Below are 21,207 nucleotides of genomic sequence, written 5' to 3' on the forward strand. Positions count from 1 at the left end.
TGACTGTCCTCTTGTCGCACAAGCTGAGAATCTACTGGGCTTGTGCAGCTTTCCACACAATTTACTAAACCAATCTGAGCTGCTGGTCCCTTGGGACTTGGAACTGAGTTCTTGGATGCTTCATCCTTTATATCTCTTTGATGATATCTTTAAAGATTTATATCTCTATAATACAGATGCCAGTTGTTTGTTACCATTTTTGCCATCTCGTGTCACTTTATTAATAGATTGATATCGTACCTTGCTATGTGGGAACCTAGCAAGATTTTTAATGAAGAATATAAAACGCTTTTTTATCCATCATTGTCTCCCATGCTCTTCTTCCTTTCATCCAAGCAGATGTGTTTACAATAATCTGTGATTGATGTTTGACAACAGAAACCAAAGAGGAAGGGGGGATAGCGGTTCGTGTTTGCAATCAGTATTTTCAAATACTACATTAATGGGTGTTAGTATGAAGGGAGCACAAAAGAGTCCAGAGACCAGAGCCATCTTGGATTGCAAAGAGCGGAGGAGCCAGGCGCCACAGATATCATCATCTGGACTAACTACCAATCTACAGTGGACTGGTTAACAGCAGAGAAACGAGGACCGGCCATGGGAACTTTTTTCATCTCTTATAGGAAGGATATCAGAAACTTTCTCAGCTTCTTTAAGTCTGTTACATGAAACAATTCCATGATGGAATAAGCTTAGAAAACCAACTAAAAGCTCTACTGTAATTATAGTTAAATTTGGAAAATACAAAGGCAAAAACTAAATATATGGACCAAGTGGTTGAGATGGAAACACAAATTTGACATATAGGTAATCCATGGGGGTGATTGAATAGCACCCAAATGTAACCTGAAACAAGGGCCTGGAGTGAATACAGAGGTCGTATTTCTCATGGGCACTCATGCTTTCTGATGTGCTAATTTCTGGCTGATACAAAGCACTCATTACTCATATAAGGACAATTTTCATAGATGAGTGTCACAAATATGTTGTTTCATCCAGGCTTTAAAACCATAACAAGGAAAAAAAAATTAAAGCTAACAAAATGCCACCAAACGACTAAACCCAATCAAACCTATTAGATTCATAACTGGGTGCATGAACTTGAACAGTACAAAGATCTGACTGTCCACAAAAGAACTAGCAAAAACTCTTTCCATCCATCAAATAAATTTCTCATTTCTCTTCAAAACCAAGATAACTCAAAAACTTACCATTCATACTAGCAGCTCCGCTTTCTCACCTTGCAGCTTACAATTTTCTCACGTGCATACTTTCAACAGAAATTAAAGCACACAGAAAAGCAAGTACAGTGGAGGATGTGATTTTTACACTCCCTCACCTGAATATGAGAGGAGGGGGGGGGGGGGGGTTGGGGAAGAGGGGGAAAATTCTAGACAAAGCATAAAGAGAGCCATTCTGACATACCACTAATAACTTTCCAATAAAACAACTAAACAAGAACTCTTTGATGAATCAAAAGGTCTAACCCCTGTAGGAATCTCAAGACCTGGCCAAGCTCCATAAGGAGCAGAACAATATGCCAACCAGCTATTCCAGAAAAGATGAATACCTATAGTAGAAAGGAAAGTGTCAACCAGGCTGCTTTAAGACACAGTACGAGAATATGGGAAAGAAATGGAGCAAAGTAACAAACACCAATGGACAGACCTGTGGCAAATTAAGTTAATCATCAAGGTAGTAATAAGATCCAGCATTTTTTTGCTCCCTATCCTTGGTTGAATCCAATTTGTTTATTCGAGGACGAAAATTGGTTGGGTCCCTCCTAAATGTAATATCCAGATGCTGCATAAAATAGAATAATAAGTGTACATGTGAGATGAGAATTTACCAAACAGTGAATCTATAGATGTACAATAAGAAAAATGAATTATCTATGTTAAAAATAAAAAAAATGTAAACCTAGTACATTTTTTTTTTTTTTTAAAAAAAGTGGTAGAAATACTAAGAATTCAATTGCATAGACCATTTGTTATAATCTCATATCACGGGTAATAACACGTCAGCCTTTTTTCCTTTACCCCGGTTCAGGCTGAATTTCCTGCATTCAGCTAATGACATTGCCAACCTGAGATCCAAACTGGTTCAATAGGTCTATCCTAAACCAATGATGGGCAAGGTAACTGGATTCAGGTCACAATTTATTGGGTCAGAAATTAGAAAGACCAAAAGCCAGTGCCCTTCTAAAGCTCTGAATCAGATGATATTTAACCACAAAGACAGAAACCAAGTCACTGGTTCACAGATCTGATAAGGCATAAACAATGTTGATAAAAATTCATACATGAAGCAAAAGAAGGGCTTGGGCAAAAACCATCAGCATCAATCTTTCAAATATGTGACTGGACTTTAGTTGAGTTTGGTTGCATCTCAGTGAGTTGAGTGGTTTTTTAATCCTGTGCTAGAGAAGCAGATATTCCAAAACTTGGCCTATCTGTTGAGTGAAAAAGAGCAAGGGATGGTTTACAACCACGGTTTTCCAGTAGCTAAGAAAGTTTGCCCAAATGATGGTAAATGGTTCGGAAACAACTAATGACACAAACATGACCCAACACTTCTGCTTTCGTAGTTAATTACTTTTTCTTGTTTTACTTGGTCAGTTTCACCACAGTAACTGAAACTAGAAGCTAATACATAAAAGATAACGACCTGTAAATGACTTTTGATTTTCTCATGAAGTTAGGTTTTTTTTGCCACATGGCAGAATTGGATATATGTGGGTGGGGAGACATGTGATAAGACGACCCGAGACCCACAACCCATTTCACTTGTTAACTTTCAGCCTGAAACAAGCACTGGATATTGTTAAAAAGTGAGTCCAAAGGTACACAAAATTATAGGAATGCCACTTTACTCTAAAGGAATATAATAGCATTTCTGTAACTTTACATAACTTTAAACTCGCTATTAAACATTCCCACTTCTTGTTATGGGCTAGATGTTGAACGGGCGACATGGGCATGGGTCCTCTTATCTATCACATGGACACCACCCATTTTGCAGATGTGGCAAGTCATGACAGATTCCAACCATCTTGAACAGAGGTCATCATAAAGGGTCTGTCTGTCATCAAGAAGGTGACAAAATCAATGGTAACTGAATTTAAAATACCAATAGTGTTTGTCTGGTAGCAGATGGTTAAAATGGCACTTTGAAATGAAACAGTGCAATTCCATAATAGACTTCAAACGGTCCATTGGTAAGGACAGGGATGGAAAATCATTATACTGGAAAGCAAAGATCGATAACCCTGATTTTTTCGTCCCCATAGTCCTCAGAGAAGGGCATGCATTTCATCAGAGAAGAAATCACAGTGATGTCAGCGATTTCAACACGGAAGGGGAAGCTTCTCGATTACATTTGAGAAGAGGAAGCTTCAGCGAAGCAAAACAGTAAATCAAGCCCTTGTAATGCATAAGTTCTCCGGAGGTGAGCCGAACTGTACTGACGTCTCCTTTCCTCCCCTTCCCTGAGTCTCACTCAAACTCCTACATGGATCTACCTATAGTTGTGCAAGGCTGCCAGCAATCAACATTCAATGCAGTGCACCTACACAGACTCTCTTTCTTCTGCCAAATGCCATTGCCTTGTACAAATCCGTTGGATCATGGAGTCATGTAGGGGATGATAGACATGGGTAGCATCAGACAATGTGTACCATCACTCATGATTCCCACTAGGAAACATAGGAGGATGGCTGTCATAGATGGTGTTGGATGCTCCACTAGTCGGCCATTCTGGAAGATGACAGGAACTGGCCGAAATATCATTAATGGGTCTCCACGGCATGCTAATTCCATTTGTCCTAATAGCATGAGTTTTTTTTTTTTTCCCAAAAAGTGAAGCCCACCTAGGGACTAATAAAATTATTTTTTGTTTCTCTAGCCAATCATGTTTTTGTCATTGTGGGTCTTTTAGACAATTGAACATAGGTTACAACACTTTTATAACCTACCTAGGTGACAACCAGCTTTTCCCCATGATGAATATCATAACCTCAGACAGAATCACCAAAATTTGAGCATAATAAAAAAGTAAATAGGTAAGAATTGAGGCTTACAGACAAGAAGAGGTTCATCCCAGTCAACAACGACTGTGGAGCATTCGCAGTACAATTCACTGATGGTTGCCCCTCATAGACAATAACTCTGTCTGCTAGGTAGGTCGCCATAATGAAGTCATGCTCAACCACAAAAGCAGTTTTCTTGGCATGGAGGATAAACCTCTTTATGACTTTGGATGCAACAATACGCTGCTCTGAATCAAGGTAAGCACTTGGTTCATCTATCAAATAAATGTCTGCAGGCTGCAAATGACACCAAAATATACATCATTTTAAATGTAGGGGCAAACTCAAAACTGCAACAAGAATTGAAATATTAAGAACGCATATGCATCTGCCCATAGAGGATTCAATTGAGATGTAACCCATCCTTACAGATTTTCACCTCATAGCACCATTGACATCAAAAACTCTACTCAAAGAGATCAAACTCAACAATGTATAGTCAAAGCTATATAGAAGTCACATTCTGCGGTAAGCAACAACTTTCTACTTGACCAAAACCCATGAATTTGACGTTTGCAATGCATCATCATTCACAAATAAAAATGTGCACATGCATGAGAATACATCCAGAAAGGACAATAATTTAGAACAAACAGTTATAAAAAATAAAAAAACAATTCACCTAACGATTCAAAATAGAAAGCAGTAAACATTTGCATACCTTTCCCAGACAAAGACACAAGGCAACTCTTTGCAACTCTCCACCAGAGAGATTCACAACTTCTTGATCCATTAATTGTTCAATTAGAAGTGGTTTCATGACATCTGACACAAACTGAGGATGCATGTAAGAATCACGTATCTTTTGATGTAACAAGTGTCTGACTGTTGACTGAAATTTCGGACTGATCTTCTGGGGCTTATAAGAAACATTAAATTCTGGTATTTCCACATCAGAATCCTCCACTTCATCAGGCTTCAACAAACCAGCCTGCAGCCAGAAGATTAAGATAATCAGGACAAATATCAAATAGGAAAACTAGTTTGATGTGTGAAGGCGAGACTGTAATCCCTTAAATACCGGAATAGCTTAAGATGCAAATTTCATATGATAGCATTAGAACCATAGATTAAAATAAATATGAAAATGCTAGGGATACCAGCATGCGGATGAATGTTGTCTTTCCCGTCCCATTCTCACCAAGCATTACAATAATCTGAGAGTCAGTGAATTCACCCTCAACTACACGAAGCTTGAAATTACCCTGAGTCTTACTCATGGTTGGGTATTTGTAACGTGCATAGGTCTGAACCTCCTCAGCGCTTTCCTGTGGAGTCTCAGCGACCTGCAAAATGCAACAGAGTAAAGACCAAACCAGCATTGAATCATTGGACATCCATAATGAAGATCTGGAATGTTTACCTTGAAAGTAAGAGACTCTTCACGGAATCTCAGATTTTCCGTTGGAACAAACCCTGCCAAGAATATATTAATACCTTCTCTGACTGAAAAAGGTAGAGTAACAACTCCATATGCTCCTGGTTTCCCATATAAGCAGCAAATGAAGTCCGACAAGTAGTCGAGGACACTAAGGTCATGCTCCACAACAATGACATAGCTGAAGAGATGATACAGCAAATTAGGATGTAAACAACCAATAACCCCCCCCCCCCCCCAAAACAACACACAAAGAACAAATAAACAAAAACGTATCAAGACCATGCGCAATCAACTGTAGGAGAAGGAAAGACCTGTTAGGCCTGAGCAAAGATCGGATAACTTGGGCAGCTTTAAGCCTTTGTTTAACATCAAGATAACTGGAAGGCTCATCAAACATGTATATCTCTGCATTTTGTATGGCAACTACAGCAATAGCAAACCTCTGGAGCTCTCCACCTGACAAATCTCCAACATTTCGATCTATAACCTGATTCAGCTCAAGATCATGACAAAGTTCTGCCTTCATATCTCTCTCATCTTTCTGATTGAGCACTTGGCCAACATTGCCTTGAACTGCTTTTGGAATGTGATCAACATACTGTGGCTTGATGATTGCCTATTCAACAATAAACTAAGTCATTCATAGGGGGTTTTTTGTGTGTGTGTGTGTGGGGGGGGGGGGAGAAGTAGGAGGGAGAAAAGAAAAACAATGTACAATGTTTTTTAACAAGGGGCGAACCATAAGATAACAAGGAAAATCGTAACACATAATTGCAGCAGAAGGTCATAGAACACATATGCATAAGAAACTTCTTCACATGACTTCTGATATTTCGTCGGGAACACAATCTTGCATAACTTCCAGGTGGTAGGGACCCAATAGAGTTCGTACATCTGATACCAAGATTTCAACTATCCCTATAAACAAAAGGGTAGAGAACTGACAAGGAAGGGGCATGTCCACCATGAACAAAGTTATGGTTCAACCACCAAACCACTTGGAAGAGATCCATTCCCCTAAAACATAACAAAAACCAAACTTTTTCACTCTTTATATAAATAATAACCAGATTCAAATTGACTTTTTTACCATAACTAGAACTCCTATAACAAATCAATAACTGACTCTCTTTGACAATAATGATAAATACTCTTAATGTGATTCTAATCACAATTTCCGACCCACAGTTATTGCTTAATCAACAAATAAGAATATTAACTGAAGAAATACTCTAAACAAAACTCCTACAGTCCATTTCTAATTCGAATTCCTAAACAACAAACTAAATTCATCATAGCTTTCCTGATAAAATTTTGTAATCACAAGATTTTGGTCTCATTGAAAAGACAATTTAATTAACCTTCAAATGGCAGAAAAGTTATACTGAACTGAAAATTTTGACCTGTCAAACTCAAAAGCAAAAGATGAAAGGTGGAATAACCAACAGAACCAAATGTACTTCAATACAACAGCCCTTAGCATGTGAAGGAAAAATATAAGCCACATGACTAGGCTCATAGATGTTCATGCATCGAATATCTATGGACTGCTGTCAATGTGACATCTTGCATCAACTAAGGTACCCGGCAGTCTTGAGGGGCCAGGTGCTCAGCCATGTAACTATGCATGTACCAAGGCAATCGGGCATTCAAATAGGTCACCATTTTGGCAAGTGACGATCTATGGCGGTTACTAAGAGGGGGGTAAATTAGTGACTCAATTTTCATCCCCTGTTGTTCCACACACACTTACACTGGCACTCTGTTGGCACTTCTCATAAACACACCCATCCATGCACACACCTCAGCCTGACTGTCAAAGGCTCTACCAAGTGTGTACATCCATTCTGCACACAATCACTTCTAGTTTCATAGATGCAAACAAAAGCCACACCCACAACACATTTTTACGAGGTTCAGCAAGATGCCTACGTCTCCGGAGTAGTGCCTATAAAGGCTTCGTACCTACTCAATGCACTACTTTAGCTGCACCTACACCAAAGTTTACCCAGTATCAAACTGAGAGGGCACAATAATGCTAGTACAAATGATAGCACCCACTGCACACCGATTTAAGAAAATGAGATGGGCTTATAACAATGCCCTAAAAGTGATGCACATCTATCGTAGGTTCAACGTACAATCCTATGTCTAACATAAATACATGATACAGACAACAACTGAAATAAGTACACTGATAGAATGCTTACAACCCTTTTGCCTGTGTCAAGCTCTGGTACCCCGTGAAGTTCCAGAGATACTTCAGTGCTCACTTGAACTATCAACTTCCCCCTTGAGTGGACAATTTGAGCTCTCAAGTGTACATTTGCATCTTTGGGAACCACATACAGCCTCCTTTTTCTTCTGTTCTTTGTCCTTATTTGTCTTTAATGTAGCATCATCAATCAGTTTTCTTCAATAGCATCAACCCCTTCATTGAATCACCAACAACCCTTCCTTGCTATTAATGGAGCTTCACAAACATGCTAGGAGGTTGTTGGAGAGGTTGAATGCTTCACACATGCACCTATCTCCCTATACTGGCATTCATGTAGATTTTCTTCAACAACTAGGGCAAGGAAGCTTCAAATCACAAACCATGGCCACCACCACATTCTTGACTCTCTCCTTGAAATATTGCAACTTGAAGCTTCTCATTTGGAGGTCAAATGGCTGAGATATAGTCCTGAAGATGAAGGGTATTATGGTCCAAACATGGACAGGATATGGAAGAAGGCCACCTGGACCGTTGGATTAGCCTTGCAAAAGTCGGATGCAATTCTGGTCCTTCGATTAGGCTGACAACGAAGCTTGGCTGTTAGTGACTCAGTAGCCATTTAAATGGAAACTTGGGAGGGTCTTCTTGCATGAAAGCTTTAACACAATAGAGGATCCAAAAAAGGTGCTCAACATGTTTTGGAATCCTATTGGATTTTGCATATGAGAAGCTTCTTTGATGGCCAAGATTAGAGTTAGAGTGCATGGCTGAGATCTCACCTTAAGGAATCACTTAAGTCATCTAACTTGCACATGCTGAATAAGTGGGTTTGATCCCATGCTTCTCAGGCTTCCTTCTTCAGTACACACAGCCATTCAAATGGCTCACCTTGGAATCTTAACCGATGTGACAGAACTATAAATAGAGGATCCATTGGATGGGCTTTTGATTCGGATCACAATCCGACAGTAGATAAAATTCTGGAAGCATTCACACTTCCAAAACATGTTCTCAGTTGTGAAACTGACCGAGAGCAACATTTTATGACCTTGTAAATTTTCCCTTAATATGACACAAGTCCTCAACATCCCTTTGTGCCTTGCTGCCAAGCCCTTTGTGGCCACAAGACTTGGCTGAGCGCTTGTGCGTGTCATTGGTGCCATAGCCTTGCTTCTGGGCAGCCTTGCATGGCTTACCAGTGCCCACATGGCCAATGTCAAGTAAAGCTGCTGCCTTGGTGAGCCCATGGCTGGCCTTTGGCTTGGGCTCCCATGCCATTATGACACCTCCATACATGCATCATGCATTAGAATATGCCCATTATCTCATGTCACCATACACTCACAAACATGCCATATGTTTTCTCATGCATCACACATTGACATCCATTCATGCACCATGACATCATCAAATCATTGGCATATCATCTACACATCCATATGCATCAACATACCCATGCACATCATCCATATCCATGCCAAGCATCATTATACATGCATGTACATCATTTTATACACATGTCATGCCATCGAACATGCATCTACATCATATGAAACACATCACAAACATCCGCTGGGTTGCCAACGAAGACAACAAATACTCAACAGTGACTGCCTAGTGAACAAATACATGGGAAAAATGTTCTTCCAAGGCCCTTGAAAATAGCTTCACACCACAGTCCATGGTTTTCTAATCAATAAAAAAGAATAACACAAGGAAAGATATTCAATAATCAATACTTTCCAAGACAACTCAGAATGAACAGAGATAGAATTCTTTAAAAAAAAAAAAAAAAAGCAGTGTTAAAAACAGAACAGCCACTGAATCGTTAAGGCCCTAGCAGTAAGCAGTATTAAGTCTGAAGTCCAATTGTCAGTCTAAATGACTAAATCACTTTAAAACAAAAAATGGGGTGGGCAGGAAAGAACTCAAAAATTGGTAAATATCAGTTGCTTTCAACATGAAACAAGCAATAAGGTGATGTAGCTCCAAGCATCCGCAAATAAAACAGCCCTAAGATTAGGCCTTAGTTATTTTTAATCTTAGTTTATTTTCTGCTTTCCATACTTAGTTTTTTATCTATGTGTTTTTTTTTTATGTTTTAAGTTGAAAGTTTTTTATCTCTGTGTTTTTTTTTTATGTTTTAAGTTGAACCAAACTGGTTCAGCTTTGGTTCAGTTTAAGTTATGTTTTCTATTTCTATTGGTCGTTAGAGGATCTTGTATGTCTATTGGTCATTAGAGGATCTACTTAGCTTGTATTAGGGTTTGGGCCTTTGGCCATCTTATTAATAGCACAATCGTGGGAGGCCCACAACAATGAAAGTTTAAGAAAAACTGTTTCAGCCTTGCTGCTGTTAGCTCCCTTTGTGAGTGTTCCTTGAGAGTAACTTCAAGGAGGCCTTGTGGATCTCAAGGTGAAGGAATCGGTGGACTCCGATTGACTCTTTACATCTATTCAGATCGGGAGCTCTTGCTTAAGTTTCTCTCCTTGCATCTTGTAGATTGGGAGACACAATCATCTTCAAGCTGCTGTCTTGAAGATCTTCAAATCAGTAAGTGTTCATCATTTGCTGTAATTTCTTTTTCCAGCTTTATTTCTCCATCCATACTTCATCCACAGCAGCCTTACCACCTCCCCTACAATCGATCTGAGTTTGGTCCCCAAACTCCCACCCAAACCCTAGAAAATCCTACCTCCATTAAAACCCAAAGAAACCTTAAAATCTCACCTGAACCATTTCCAGCCATCAAAATCCTTTACTACTTCAACCACAGCCCTCTTATCATATTCCTTCCACTCGATGGCAACCCCAGCCCCATCCCTCCATTGAATACTAAAATCTTCATCTTCTTCTTCCCCAAAACCTAAAATCCAAAACCCTAATTTTCTGATTTTTTTATTTCTTATCCAAATCATTCCAAATCTGGTTTATTAGCCTCCCCTACACATGCCCTGCTTTACTACATACGAATCAACCCCCAAATCCCCCAATCCTAATCCTAGTTTTGACAAATTTCCCCAAATCAGCCCCTCCAAACCAGTAGCTTAGCAGATCCTGTTTTACATGGCTCCTAGTAGACCCCTTGTCTAACTAGGACTACATTAATTGGTATCAGAACCATGGTTGAGCATGGCAACCCTATTGTGGATCCAACACTACTAGCCCCAACTGATTATATGGCTGCTATAATAGAGATGCCAGCAGAAATTGAATGAAAAGGTGACACAATTGGAAGGGCAGAGACACTCCTAATAGGGACAGCAATACTCCCCTATTAGAAGACAGATTTCAAGCCCATTCTGAAGTGCATAGAACCCTGGGCAGAAATGAAAAATACAGAGAAAGGTACAGAGATCACAGTGAAGACAGGAATAGAAGATACAAAGGCTACAGGAAACATCATAGACCTCCAAAGGCATATGAGTTGATAGACTTTGATGGCAGATCAGGTCCACATGTATTTTGTGATTGGTTGACTACTTTAGATGCCTATTTTGATTGGTATGATCTACCTGAGTCTAGGAAGATGAGGCTAGCCCGTACTAATCTAGTGGGGCCAGCCCGTGAGTGGTGGAGAACCACTGAGGGTGACATGGAATATGATGATATTGCACCTACTACATGGGCTGAAATGAAGCATGAGCTGAAGAAGAAATATCTACCCAAGCATTTTAGGGCAACTACCAGGGCCACTGGAGTAGTTCATGTCAAAGATGTCCGGGACTGTTTTGAGAAAGCATTGAAGGCTGAAGAATTATTGGCTGCCAATAGAAGGTTTGATTCCTCTACTGTCGACACCAACAAACCTTTTCCGGCATTCAAGTCTACTACCAATGGTTACACTCAAGCTGAAAATTCTGTTGTTGGTTCTATTCAATTAGGCCATTCTGTTGGTAGTTTTTCCAGCCCTACAGCTCCTCCACGTGTTGATCATAAAAGTAAAGCTTCCATGGACAGCAATGAACCCCACAAGTGTTTCCACTGCAATGAGATTGGACACTATGCAAGGGATTGCCCACAAAAGCATAAACCTGTCACGGTGGCTGCAAAGGTAGATGAAACCTCTGATGATAACGATGATGATGCCTTAGCTGGTTATTATAAAGATTTGGGCGATAATACCAGAGGTATTCATGTTCTTACTCAAGTATTGATGGCTGATACAGTAGGAATGAAGAGGTGATTCCACAGGAGATCAATGACCTTCAAGATGCTGTTCTTGACGAGGTCGAGTTTGAATCTCAAGAATTAGATGAGAAGATTGCTAACACTAAAGACTCTATGGACAGGACATTCACAATGGTTGCTGATTCAGAGAAGGAACACATAGAGTTTGTGATGCCACCTTGGTTCTTTGAAGAGCAAGCTCCACGACTTGAAGACTACATCCCTAAAGTCTACAAGCAACCAGAATTTTGTTTGGGAAAGGTTAAAGCTGCCACTCATATGTTGATCCCCCCCCCCCCCCATCACTGCAAAATTCGAGGAAGAGTTTCTTCAAGCCACAACAGTACTTGGAGTCATACTGATGACGTCAAGAAGCTTAGCCCCAAGTTGCGGGAGTGTTTCATGGACTTCACCCATTCATCGGAGATGAATGTTTTTAAGTCGAGAAGAACTGATGCAGCTCCAAGAATCGGCAAATAAAACAGCCCTAAGATTAGACCTTAGTTATTTTTAATCTTAGTTTATTTTCTGCTTTCCATACTTAGTTTTATATCTTTTGTTTTTTTTTTTTTTAAGGTTTTAAGTTGAATCAAACTGGTTCAACCTTTGGTTCAGCTTTGGTTCAGTTTAAGTTATGTTTTCTATTTCTATTGGTCCTTAGAGGATCTTGTATGTCTATTGATCCTTACAGGATCTACTTAGCTTGTATTAAGGTTTGGGCCTTTGGCCATGTTATTAATAGCACAATCGTGGGAGGCTGCCCACTGTTTCAGCGTTGCTGCTGTTAGCTCCCTTTGTGAGTGTTCCTTGAGAATAACTTCAAGTAGGCCTTGTGGATCTGAAGGTGAAGGAATCGGTGGACTCCGATTGACTCTTTACATCTGTTCAGAGTGGGAGCTCTTGCTTAAGTTTCTTTCCTTGCATCTTGTAGATCGGGAGACACAATCATCTTCAAGCTGCTGTCTTGAAGATCTTCAAATCAGCAAGTGTTCATCATTTGCTGTAATTTCTTTTTCCAGCTTTATTTCTCCATCCATACTTCATCCACAGCAGCCTTACCACCTCCCCTACACTCGATCTGAGTTTGGTCCCCAAACCCTAGAAAATCCTACCTCCATTAAAACCCAAAGAAACCTTAAAATCCCACCTGAACCATTTCCAGCCATCAGAATCCTTTAATACTTCAACCACAACCCTCTTATCATCTTCCTTCCACTCAATGGCAACCCCAGCCCCATCCCTCCATTGAATCCTAAAATCTTCATCTTCTTCTTCCCCAAAGCCTAAAATCCGATACCCTAATTTTCTGATTTTTTAATTTCTTATCCAAATCATTCCAAATCTGGTTTATTAGCCTCCCCTACACCTGCCCTGCTTTACTACATAAGAATCAACCCCCAAATTTCCCCAAATCAGCCCCTCCAAACCAGTAGCTTAGCAGATCCTGTTTTACATGGCTCCTAGTAGACCCCTTGTCTAACTAGGACTACATTATAAGGTATGGTGATTTAATGTCTAGTTATGGGATAGGAACTGCTATTGGTTCAAATCTGTCGCAAATCATCAGAATTGGTTGAAATTGCAAAACATGCGTTCAAGCTTAATTTGTCAACAAATGTTGATATAATGCTATACTTTGAATTGCAAAGAAACTTTTTCACCATCATAAAGCTTCAAAAGCACTCCCACAAACCAAAACGTAAGTCCACAGCAGTGCCTTATTGAAGATCTCGGATTTAGATCAGAAGCCCAAAATGAGGAAGAGCCAAAGGCCAGCAAGCCAACAGCAGATCAGCAGGCCTTAGGCTATTGGCTGGGTCAGATTTGGCCCAAGATTGGACCATAATGGGACCAAGAAACCAGTCCAAGTCCAATTGTCGTTGAAGATGTTCACACCTGTCCAACATGTTGGCAGACCATGGCTGGAGATGTTTACATATGCATGATTGTAGGCTAGACATATTCACATGTGTTTTCACACATGTTAATTAGGTGTTCCCTTGTCAGACTACAGCTAGATTTTTATAAATCGGTACCATAATGGTTCTTCTCCATTCATCCGGCATTTTCCTTGTGCTCAAAATCTTTTAAATAATCTAGTTAACCATAATAATCCACTAATTCCTACACTCTTCCAAACTTATTGGCATACCATTTGGACCCACTATTTTACCTATTTTCATCTTTTTTAAGGCTTATTTTACTTCAGCCACCCTAATATTCCGTATATATCTACAATTTGTAGTTTCTTGATGGTTAATACAACCTTCTAAGATATTACTACTTGTATTATTTTCATTTTACTAAACCGTATAAATAGGTAGTCCACCTCTCTTTAATCTCCTCATCATTTATTAAAATATTACCATCCTCACCTTTAATACATCTAATAAGGTTGAAATCCCTACTCTTCCTTTCCCTCAATTTGGCTAGTTTATAAATACCTTGTTCCCCTTTCTTTGTGCCTAACTTGTTATAGAGATCCTCGTACTTTGTAGCCATTGCCTTCACTATTATCTTCTTAACTTCGCTTCTATTGAATTTATTTATACTGGATTCAGTGGTGTTTGACTAACTTGTTATAGAGATCCTCTTCATCTTTTGTCCTTTGCCATGTTTTAAAACTGGATTTCTTGGCCTTAATTGTTGTTTGAAGTTTAAATAGCCATCTCGTTCCACATTAAATTAAGGTCATCATCTAAATCCCACCTTCCATGTGATACTAATTTATCAAGTAAATGTATTAAAGTTTTCACCCTTTAAGTTCCACCATCTCCATCTTATCTATCCTAGGCATGGATTAAAGTATCGGTCTGTATCGTATCATATCGGCCGATACGTATCGGTATCGGTCGGAATCGATACGATACTGACTGATACGTCTCTTTTTTTTTTTTTAAATGTATTGTATTGACTGTATCGATATGTATCGATCGATATGTGTCGATACGATATGTATCGATACACTCGATACATACTAATATTATCGTTTGTTTGGGTTTTTAAATGTATCGATATCAATACGTACCGATACATATCGATACATGCCTTTTTCATATTTTATACCAAGCACGAACCAAAACCCCCAAAACATGTCAGGTTGGGTCAGATCCACATCGCACTTGAATCCTTGGAATACAAGACATACTCAACACTTGAAGGGAAAGGTAGGTTTTTTTTTAAAAAACTGGATCTTTTGCTTCAAATCTAGCATTTTAGTTCCCCTTTTTGTTTTTTTGGCGCTATGATTCAAGGAGAATAGGTTCAACAAACTATTAGATGCATGAGTTGTATACATTTGCAAAGATATGAACTCAAATCCACCATTTTTCACCCAAAATCGAAAATGGCTTCCTTAAGGGTCAGTATTGTGCTTATGTTCGGTCAGTACACAACATCCTCCTAGTTGCTCTTATTCTTGAAGACCCTTACAGACATGAGTTTGATCCACCCCGACATTCTTCATGGCAATAGAGTGACTCTGCATGTAAGAAATCTCATCTTTTATAACAATTTCAAAGTGCCGCACTTGTCTGGTTATACATTATTCATAATTCTTAGTGTGTATGCATGATATATGACATATATTGCTTGTTTATATTGTTTTTTGTGTCCAAAAGTGTAGTTTCATGTGTATTTTAATCATTTTCATGCGTTTCTGCATCGATTGATACGTATCTCCGATACGATATGATATGATATGTCTCTTAAAATCGTCCGGACGATACGATACCCGATACCAAACTTTAAACCTTGATCCTAGGGCAAATAATCTCACAACTCTTACAACTAGGCGTTTTAAAAAACATATCTAAGGTCATTAACCTATCTTGCATGACTAACCTCTCCCTTGATATAATCCAATCTTTAATGATAACCTATCAGCTCGTCTAGTTAGAAAGAAGTTTATTTGGTATTGACACTAAAATTAGAAGCTTCCACAAGCTTGCAACCTTCTACAAAAGATTTATCATAAATTTATTCTATTCTGTCCCGTTTTCAATATTACAGTTCTGCCATCTCCTTTATAAACTTGAGTTAATTTACTGTTTTGCCATCAACACCGAGTAACTGCTCTGGCAGTTACAAACCATATTAGGTGGTCACATCACCAACACCGAGTTGCACAAGTTATATCGGGAATTGTCTGACAATCAACAAAAGACTGAAGCCAGACTTGAGGCCATGTTTGAGAGGAATGAGGCTAAACTTGACAAATTTTTGGAAGAGATTCTTGCTTTTATGAAGAGAACCAACATATAATTTGAAGCAGGAACATCTACTTCAGCTCCTCAGTTTCATACCTTACATATCGAAGATACACCTCAAAGGAATCAACCTGAACCAGTTATACCCCAGGACATCACCCGACAACTTTCTGATAGGGACTATCATAGTTGTCAAGACGATGCCTAGGCGTCCAAGCACCTTGGTCTCCTAGACAGGCGCCTTGGCCGCCTTTGTCGCCTAATTTCCGTCGCCTTAATTTTTGGGCCCTCTCCAATGTCTTGGGTCACCTAGGCGCCGTGACAACTATGGGGACTCTGTGGATTCACTGGTGTTTGCCTGGTGGATTCTGGGTGAGGCTTAGGTGGGATTCCTAGCCTATTTATCTACCTTTCCCTCTTATCTCTTCTATCTATCAATTAAGTTACAGAATCAGATTTAATACTCCTTTTTGTTTCTTGTGAAATAACTGATTTATAATCCGATTCTGTTTATGATAGTTTATTAGTTCTGAGTTCACTGAAACTATTAAGTTAACTTTATTTCTGTCCTCAGTTCCTAACCCCAATCCTATCTGAACTAAAGTCCAACTGGTTTTCTTCTTGGTTCGAGTTTAGTGTTCATTAATCTCATCCTACACGGTCCAAATGAAGAACTTACAAGTCCAATCCAATCACATCGCCACTACCTCTAGGATTGCTGAAGCATTCGCATGTGAACATGTCAAACCCTTCCCAGTCACCAGAACACAAACACATAAGCAAGCCTAAGCCCTAGACCAAACCAAGCGGAAGACCTGAAGGTAGACTGTATTCAGGATAGGAATAAAAAAAAGAGACTGACCTTATTTACACCGTTACACCTCTTAACAAAGTGAAGAAATGCAGTTTGGTCTTCAAAAGAAATAAACTTGCCATGGAAGGGAACAATACTACTACAAGATTCTATGACAATATATAAGTCATTCAACAGGATAACTGTCTTAAAGCTGCATAAGAATACCTTCAGATTGTCTTCCAAAATACGAGTGAAATAATTTTGCAGTTCAGACCCCCGAAAGTATGTCAATATTTCCTGCCAATCAGGAGGATTCTGCAAAAGAAGAACATCATCAGACCTAATAGATAATACATCCACTGAAGAATAAATACAAGCAAAATGAGTCAAAAAAATACAGTACACTGAAACGACCCAGGTTAGGTTTCAACTTTCCAGCCAAAACTTTAAGAGCCGTCGACTTCCCAATACCATTTGTTCCAACCAAACCCAAAACCTGGCCAGGTCTTGGAACCGGCAACCTGTAATTGAACTTTTCAGCTATCTGGCACTTGACCAGAGAAAATGCAGTTCTTCTTGTCCTCCAAAAGCTTTAAAAAGAAAAAATGAAGAAGATTGTACACCAACCTGTGCAACTTGAAGGTATTTGGACCATAACGATGGGTCGTATCCTTATCCAAGTCTTTTGGCAAGTTAATGATCTGAATGGCTTCAAATGGGCATTTCTGCATCAGGAGGAAAACAACTCATCAGACAGCACATAAATCCAACAAATAATCAAGAGTCTGGAAACAGCCTCTCTGCGAAAGCAAGGGTAAGGCTGTGTACATTATGACCCTCCCCAGACCCCGTAGTGGCGGGAGCCTCTTGCACTAGGTACGCCCTTTTTTTATTGATATTTTATGAGACCAAAAACAACTCAACTCAGTTTTATCTCAACTAAATGGGGTCAGCTACATGGATCCTTTTTCTCCAATCATCTATTCAAAGTCTTACTTGTTACTAGTCCTAAGTAATGCATTTCTTTCCTCACTTCTTCTCATAGAGTCATTTTAGGCATATCTCTAGCTCTTTTAGTCCCTTCAATAAGAATCAAATCACCCCTCCGTACTAGAGCATCCAAAAGCCTTCATTGCACGTCCATGCCACCTCAAACGACTTTCTCACAACTTATCATATATCAGAGTTATTCCTAAATTAGCTCTACTTTGTTCATTCCTTATTTTATCATTTATGGTTTTACCACTCATCCATCTCAACATCCTCATTTTAGATACACTAAGTCTATTTATATGCTGGTTCTTCACCATCCAACATTCAGCTCCATACATCATTGCTGGTCGTATAATTGTCCCATAAAAATTTCCGTTGAGTTTTAAAGGAAAACATCAATAACACAACACTCCGGACACACCCCTCCAAAAAAAAAAAAAAAAAAAAGAAGAAGAAATCACAAGAGAAATTATATCTCAATAGAGAAAAAATAACAATGTGGAAAACAAGACAGGAATTCCCTACAATGATACAGTAGACCAATTAAAAGGGATGTAGTGCAGCTTGGTAGCACGTTTGTTTTGTTTGCGTACAAATGTCATGGGTTCAAATCCTGCCATCCCTACCTATTACTTCTCCTTTGGGCAGTAAGGATGGATTAATTGAAGCTAATTAAAAGTAGACAAATAATCTAGACATAAAGACTAAAAGGCAGAAACCATATTTCACAAACCTTGACACAAATACCACATCCAATACAAAGTTCTTCAGAGATGAAAGCAATCTTAGATGCAGAAGTGACTTCAATACACAGTTTTCCTGCATCAGGACCAGAAGAAGGTAAGGTTAAAGGGTCATGTATCACCATAATTACATAAATAACATACCACTACAGCCCTTCATTTATGTTCAGCAAAGAAAGAGGTTTGCAGGGAACCAAACAAATTCAAAAAAAACAGACTGAAACCATTATGGATATCGTGAATGATACAGATGCCAAAGTTGCACAATGCAACAGACAAAATCAGGCAAGTCGGCTTCCATACAAACGATACATGATGGGACATGCTCACTCACAGAGTGGCATTGAGCTCTATTTTACCAAGTCCACAGATACCACAGATAATATATAATCTATCTCCATTTAAGCTGCCTTCAAACTTTTTCTACCACGTATAACATGAGAACTCCACAATCAAGATGTTCTGTTCGTACATGAAAAGTAAAATTAAGGAGAGAAAAAATGAGCCTGAAGGCAACAAACTTCAGTTTGCTCTCAACAATGCCCAATCTTAATCGAGTAAAAAAAAAATTTCTTAATAGACAAAAAAAAAAAAAAAAAAAATACTTTGAGCAAAATTCAAAGTGAAGAATGAACTCAGAACAGCATACTGGACGCCTCCCTATCCACTAAATTAATTTTCGCTTAAGAAGATTTATAAATAAAAAAGAAAAATTACGTAAGATTTCGATCTCAACGAGAAAATTCGAAACTGAGAACCCCCAAATTCTGTTCTGAAATACAATTCTTAGCTAGACTACTTACAGGTAACTGAAGACATCAATCAACTTAAGCAGAAATTTGCAAACTGATCAATAGAAGGAAGGAATATAATTTGAGGATTCAAAATTACCAGTTTTGACGACAGGACAGCTCTTCTTGCATTCCTGGCGACATTTCTTAGGCTTGCAACGGTCCGAGCTGACGATGGCGATACGAGTCAATCGATCCGCCATCGCTAAGACCTATAAGAAGATCGAACGAGACAGATGAAACCCTAAACTCGCCGCAACAAACAGTAGACAAAGAACAATTAGAACCAGAGAGAAGAAAACCCTATAACTCAAAGAGAAAAGGAAGACAAATGAAAGAAGACAAGTCGAAAAAATTGGAGATAGGTACGCTGAAAGTGACGATGAGGTTCTTACGGAGAACAAAAAGAGAGAGGCGGTGGTACTTGAGAGTTGAGAGGGTTTCTCTAATTTTCCTTCTTTGTTTTGCCGTGGGACGGTGAGAGCGTGTGCCAGCCACTGGCGTTATTTAGAATAGTGACTGGGTCAGCCCAATGGGGTGTCAACCGGTCGGGTCTACCCGGGCCTCACCAATCTTGCAGGCAGGCTGCACCGTCTCTGACCGTTTAAGTATTTGGCCCGGACTTGGATGGATTCGATCCATTCAGATGCTCTCGTCTATAATTGAACTAGAATCAAATCTTAACCAGATCTTAATCGGACCATGGACATGCTTAAATCAAAACAAACTCAAATGGGTGCAGCCCTAAAAAAAAATTAAGATGAAAATCAATATCAACGATTTGCCATCTTACACTTAATTGATGGAAATCAGTACACCAAACCCCAAGGGGTTAGCGCAGCTGGCTTGGAGGGGACATGAGACTCCGCCTCAGGAAGCGAGGTCTCGTGATCAAACCTTCGCCACTGCATAATTTCTTGGGACCACCCGCCTGAGGCTCACTAGGGTCCAGAAGCACTAGGGCCCAGAAGCTCCCGGTTCATGCATGGCACGGGGGTCATGTACGAGCCCAGGGGATTTAGTCGGCCTAAAGTCGGATACCCCTCCTGTCTCCAAAAAAAAAATCAGTGCACCACTCAAAATTCATAATAATGGATATGCCAATTATGTTTCATCAAAATCCCATTAAATAAAAATATTCAACATCCCTCTACAAGGCACTCGTTTTACATGGTCAATTTGGATGTCTTGGTGGCATCAAATCTCCCTCTCTACCCTACCCTCTTTTGGATCGGATCATAATCCTCTCTCTTACTCAAAGCTGATCTCTCCCTCTATAAGCATCATAAAATCTTCTATTTTCAAGCTGCTTGCCTTTGTCATCCGGGGTTTCTTGAGTATTGCAACACCACTTGGAAATCTCTGGAATCCCATAATCATATGGATAAATTATCATTGTTTCGGAATCATCTCAGGACTTGGAACCATGAAGTGTTTGGCAATATCCAATCTCTTCGTGATTCTTTTTTTAACCAACTGACTCTTTTGGAAAGCCAAGACCCTTCCCTGAAACTGAATCCAAAATAAAAGAGATTACCTCCAATATCAGCTGGATTCTTGAAGCTGAGGAAATCTTTTGGTTTCAAAGGTCTCGACATCTCTATGTTACCCAAGGGGATCGAAACACTTGATTTTATCATTCAATCACCAAAATTAACAATAAAATCCATCGGATTGAATTCATCAAGAACCTTGAGGGTGTCCTAATCACTGAAATTAATGCTATTGCTTCAGTGTTTGCAACCCACTTCTCCAATATTCTTACCTCATCCCTTGACCCATCCTTTATCGAACCTCTTTTCTCTCCCATTATCTCTGA

The 21,207-nt window shown here is 39.4% G+C and overlaps 1 protein-coding gene across 3 annotated transcripts; it reads right to left on the bottom strand.

Moving 5' to 3' along the window:
* Positions 1 to 1,442: 1,442 nt before the first annotated feature.
* On the bottom strand, positions 1,443 to 19,741 carry LOC122655859 (ABC transporter E family member 2). Of its 3 annotated transcripts, XM_043850228.1 has the most exons (13): positions 19,691 to 19,741; positions 19,489 to 19,600; positions 18,588 to 18,673; positions 17,489 to 17,586; positions 17,265 to 17,382; positions 17,087 to 17,176; positions 5,780 to 6,084; positions 5,451 to 5,646; positions 5,188 to 5,373; positions 4,749 to 5,018; positions 4,079 to 4,324; positions 1,669 to 1,803; positions 1,443 to 1,573 (listed from the first exon to the last, which is right to left on the bottom strand). In XM_043850228.1, the coding sequence occupies exons 2-12, from the start codon at positions 19,589 to 19,591 to the stop codon at positions 1,684 to 1,686; spliced, it is 1,818 nt and encodes a 605-aa protein (XP_043706163.1). In that variant the 5' UTR covers positions 19,592 to 19,600; positions 19,691 to 19,741; the 3' UTR covers positions 1,443 to 1,573; positions 1,669 to 1,683. The 3 variants fall into 3 exon arrangements, with proteins under 3 accessions (XP_043706163.1, XP_043706165.1, XP_043706164.1); XM_043850230.1 differs by lacking the exon at positions 19,691 to 19,741 and having other exon boundaries at positions 1,451 to 1,570; positions 19,489 to 19,674; XM_043850229.1 differs by lacking the exon at positions 19,691 to 19,741 and having other exon boundaries at positions 1,451 to 1,570; positions 1,665 to 1,803; positions 19,489 to 19,674.
* Positions 19,742 to 21,207: the final 1,466 nt, after the last annotated feature.

The sequence above is a fragment of the Telopea speciosissima genome, chromosome 3 (assembly GCF_018873765.1).
Source record: "Telopea speciosissima isolate NSW1024214 ecotype Mountain lineage chromosome 3, Tspe_v1, whole genome shotgun sequence".
Taxonomy (NCBI): Eukaryota; Viridiplantae; Streptophyta; class Magnoliopsida; order Proteales; family Proteaceae; genus Telopea; species Telopea speciosissima.

What these genes read in the sequence shown, in the direction of transcription:
- LOC122655859 (XM_043850228.1), bottom strand. Translation starts at nt 19,591, where the DNA reads ATGGCGGATCGATTGACTCGTATCGCCATCGTCAGCTCGGACCGTTGC. An exon ending in TTTTGGAAGACAATCTGAAG is followed by an intron (nt 6,085 to 17,086) that starts GTATTCTTATGC and finishes ATTGTTGAATAG; the next exon opens with GCAATCATCAAGCCACAGTA. An exon ending in CAACATTCATCCGCATGCTG is followed by an intron (nt 5,019 to 5,187) that starts GTATCCCTAGCA and finishes TTCTGGCTGCAG; the next exon opens with GCTGGTTTGTTGAAGCCTGA.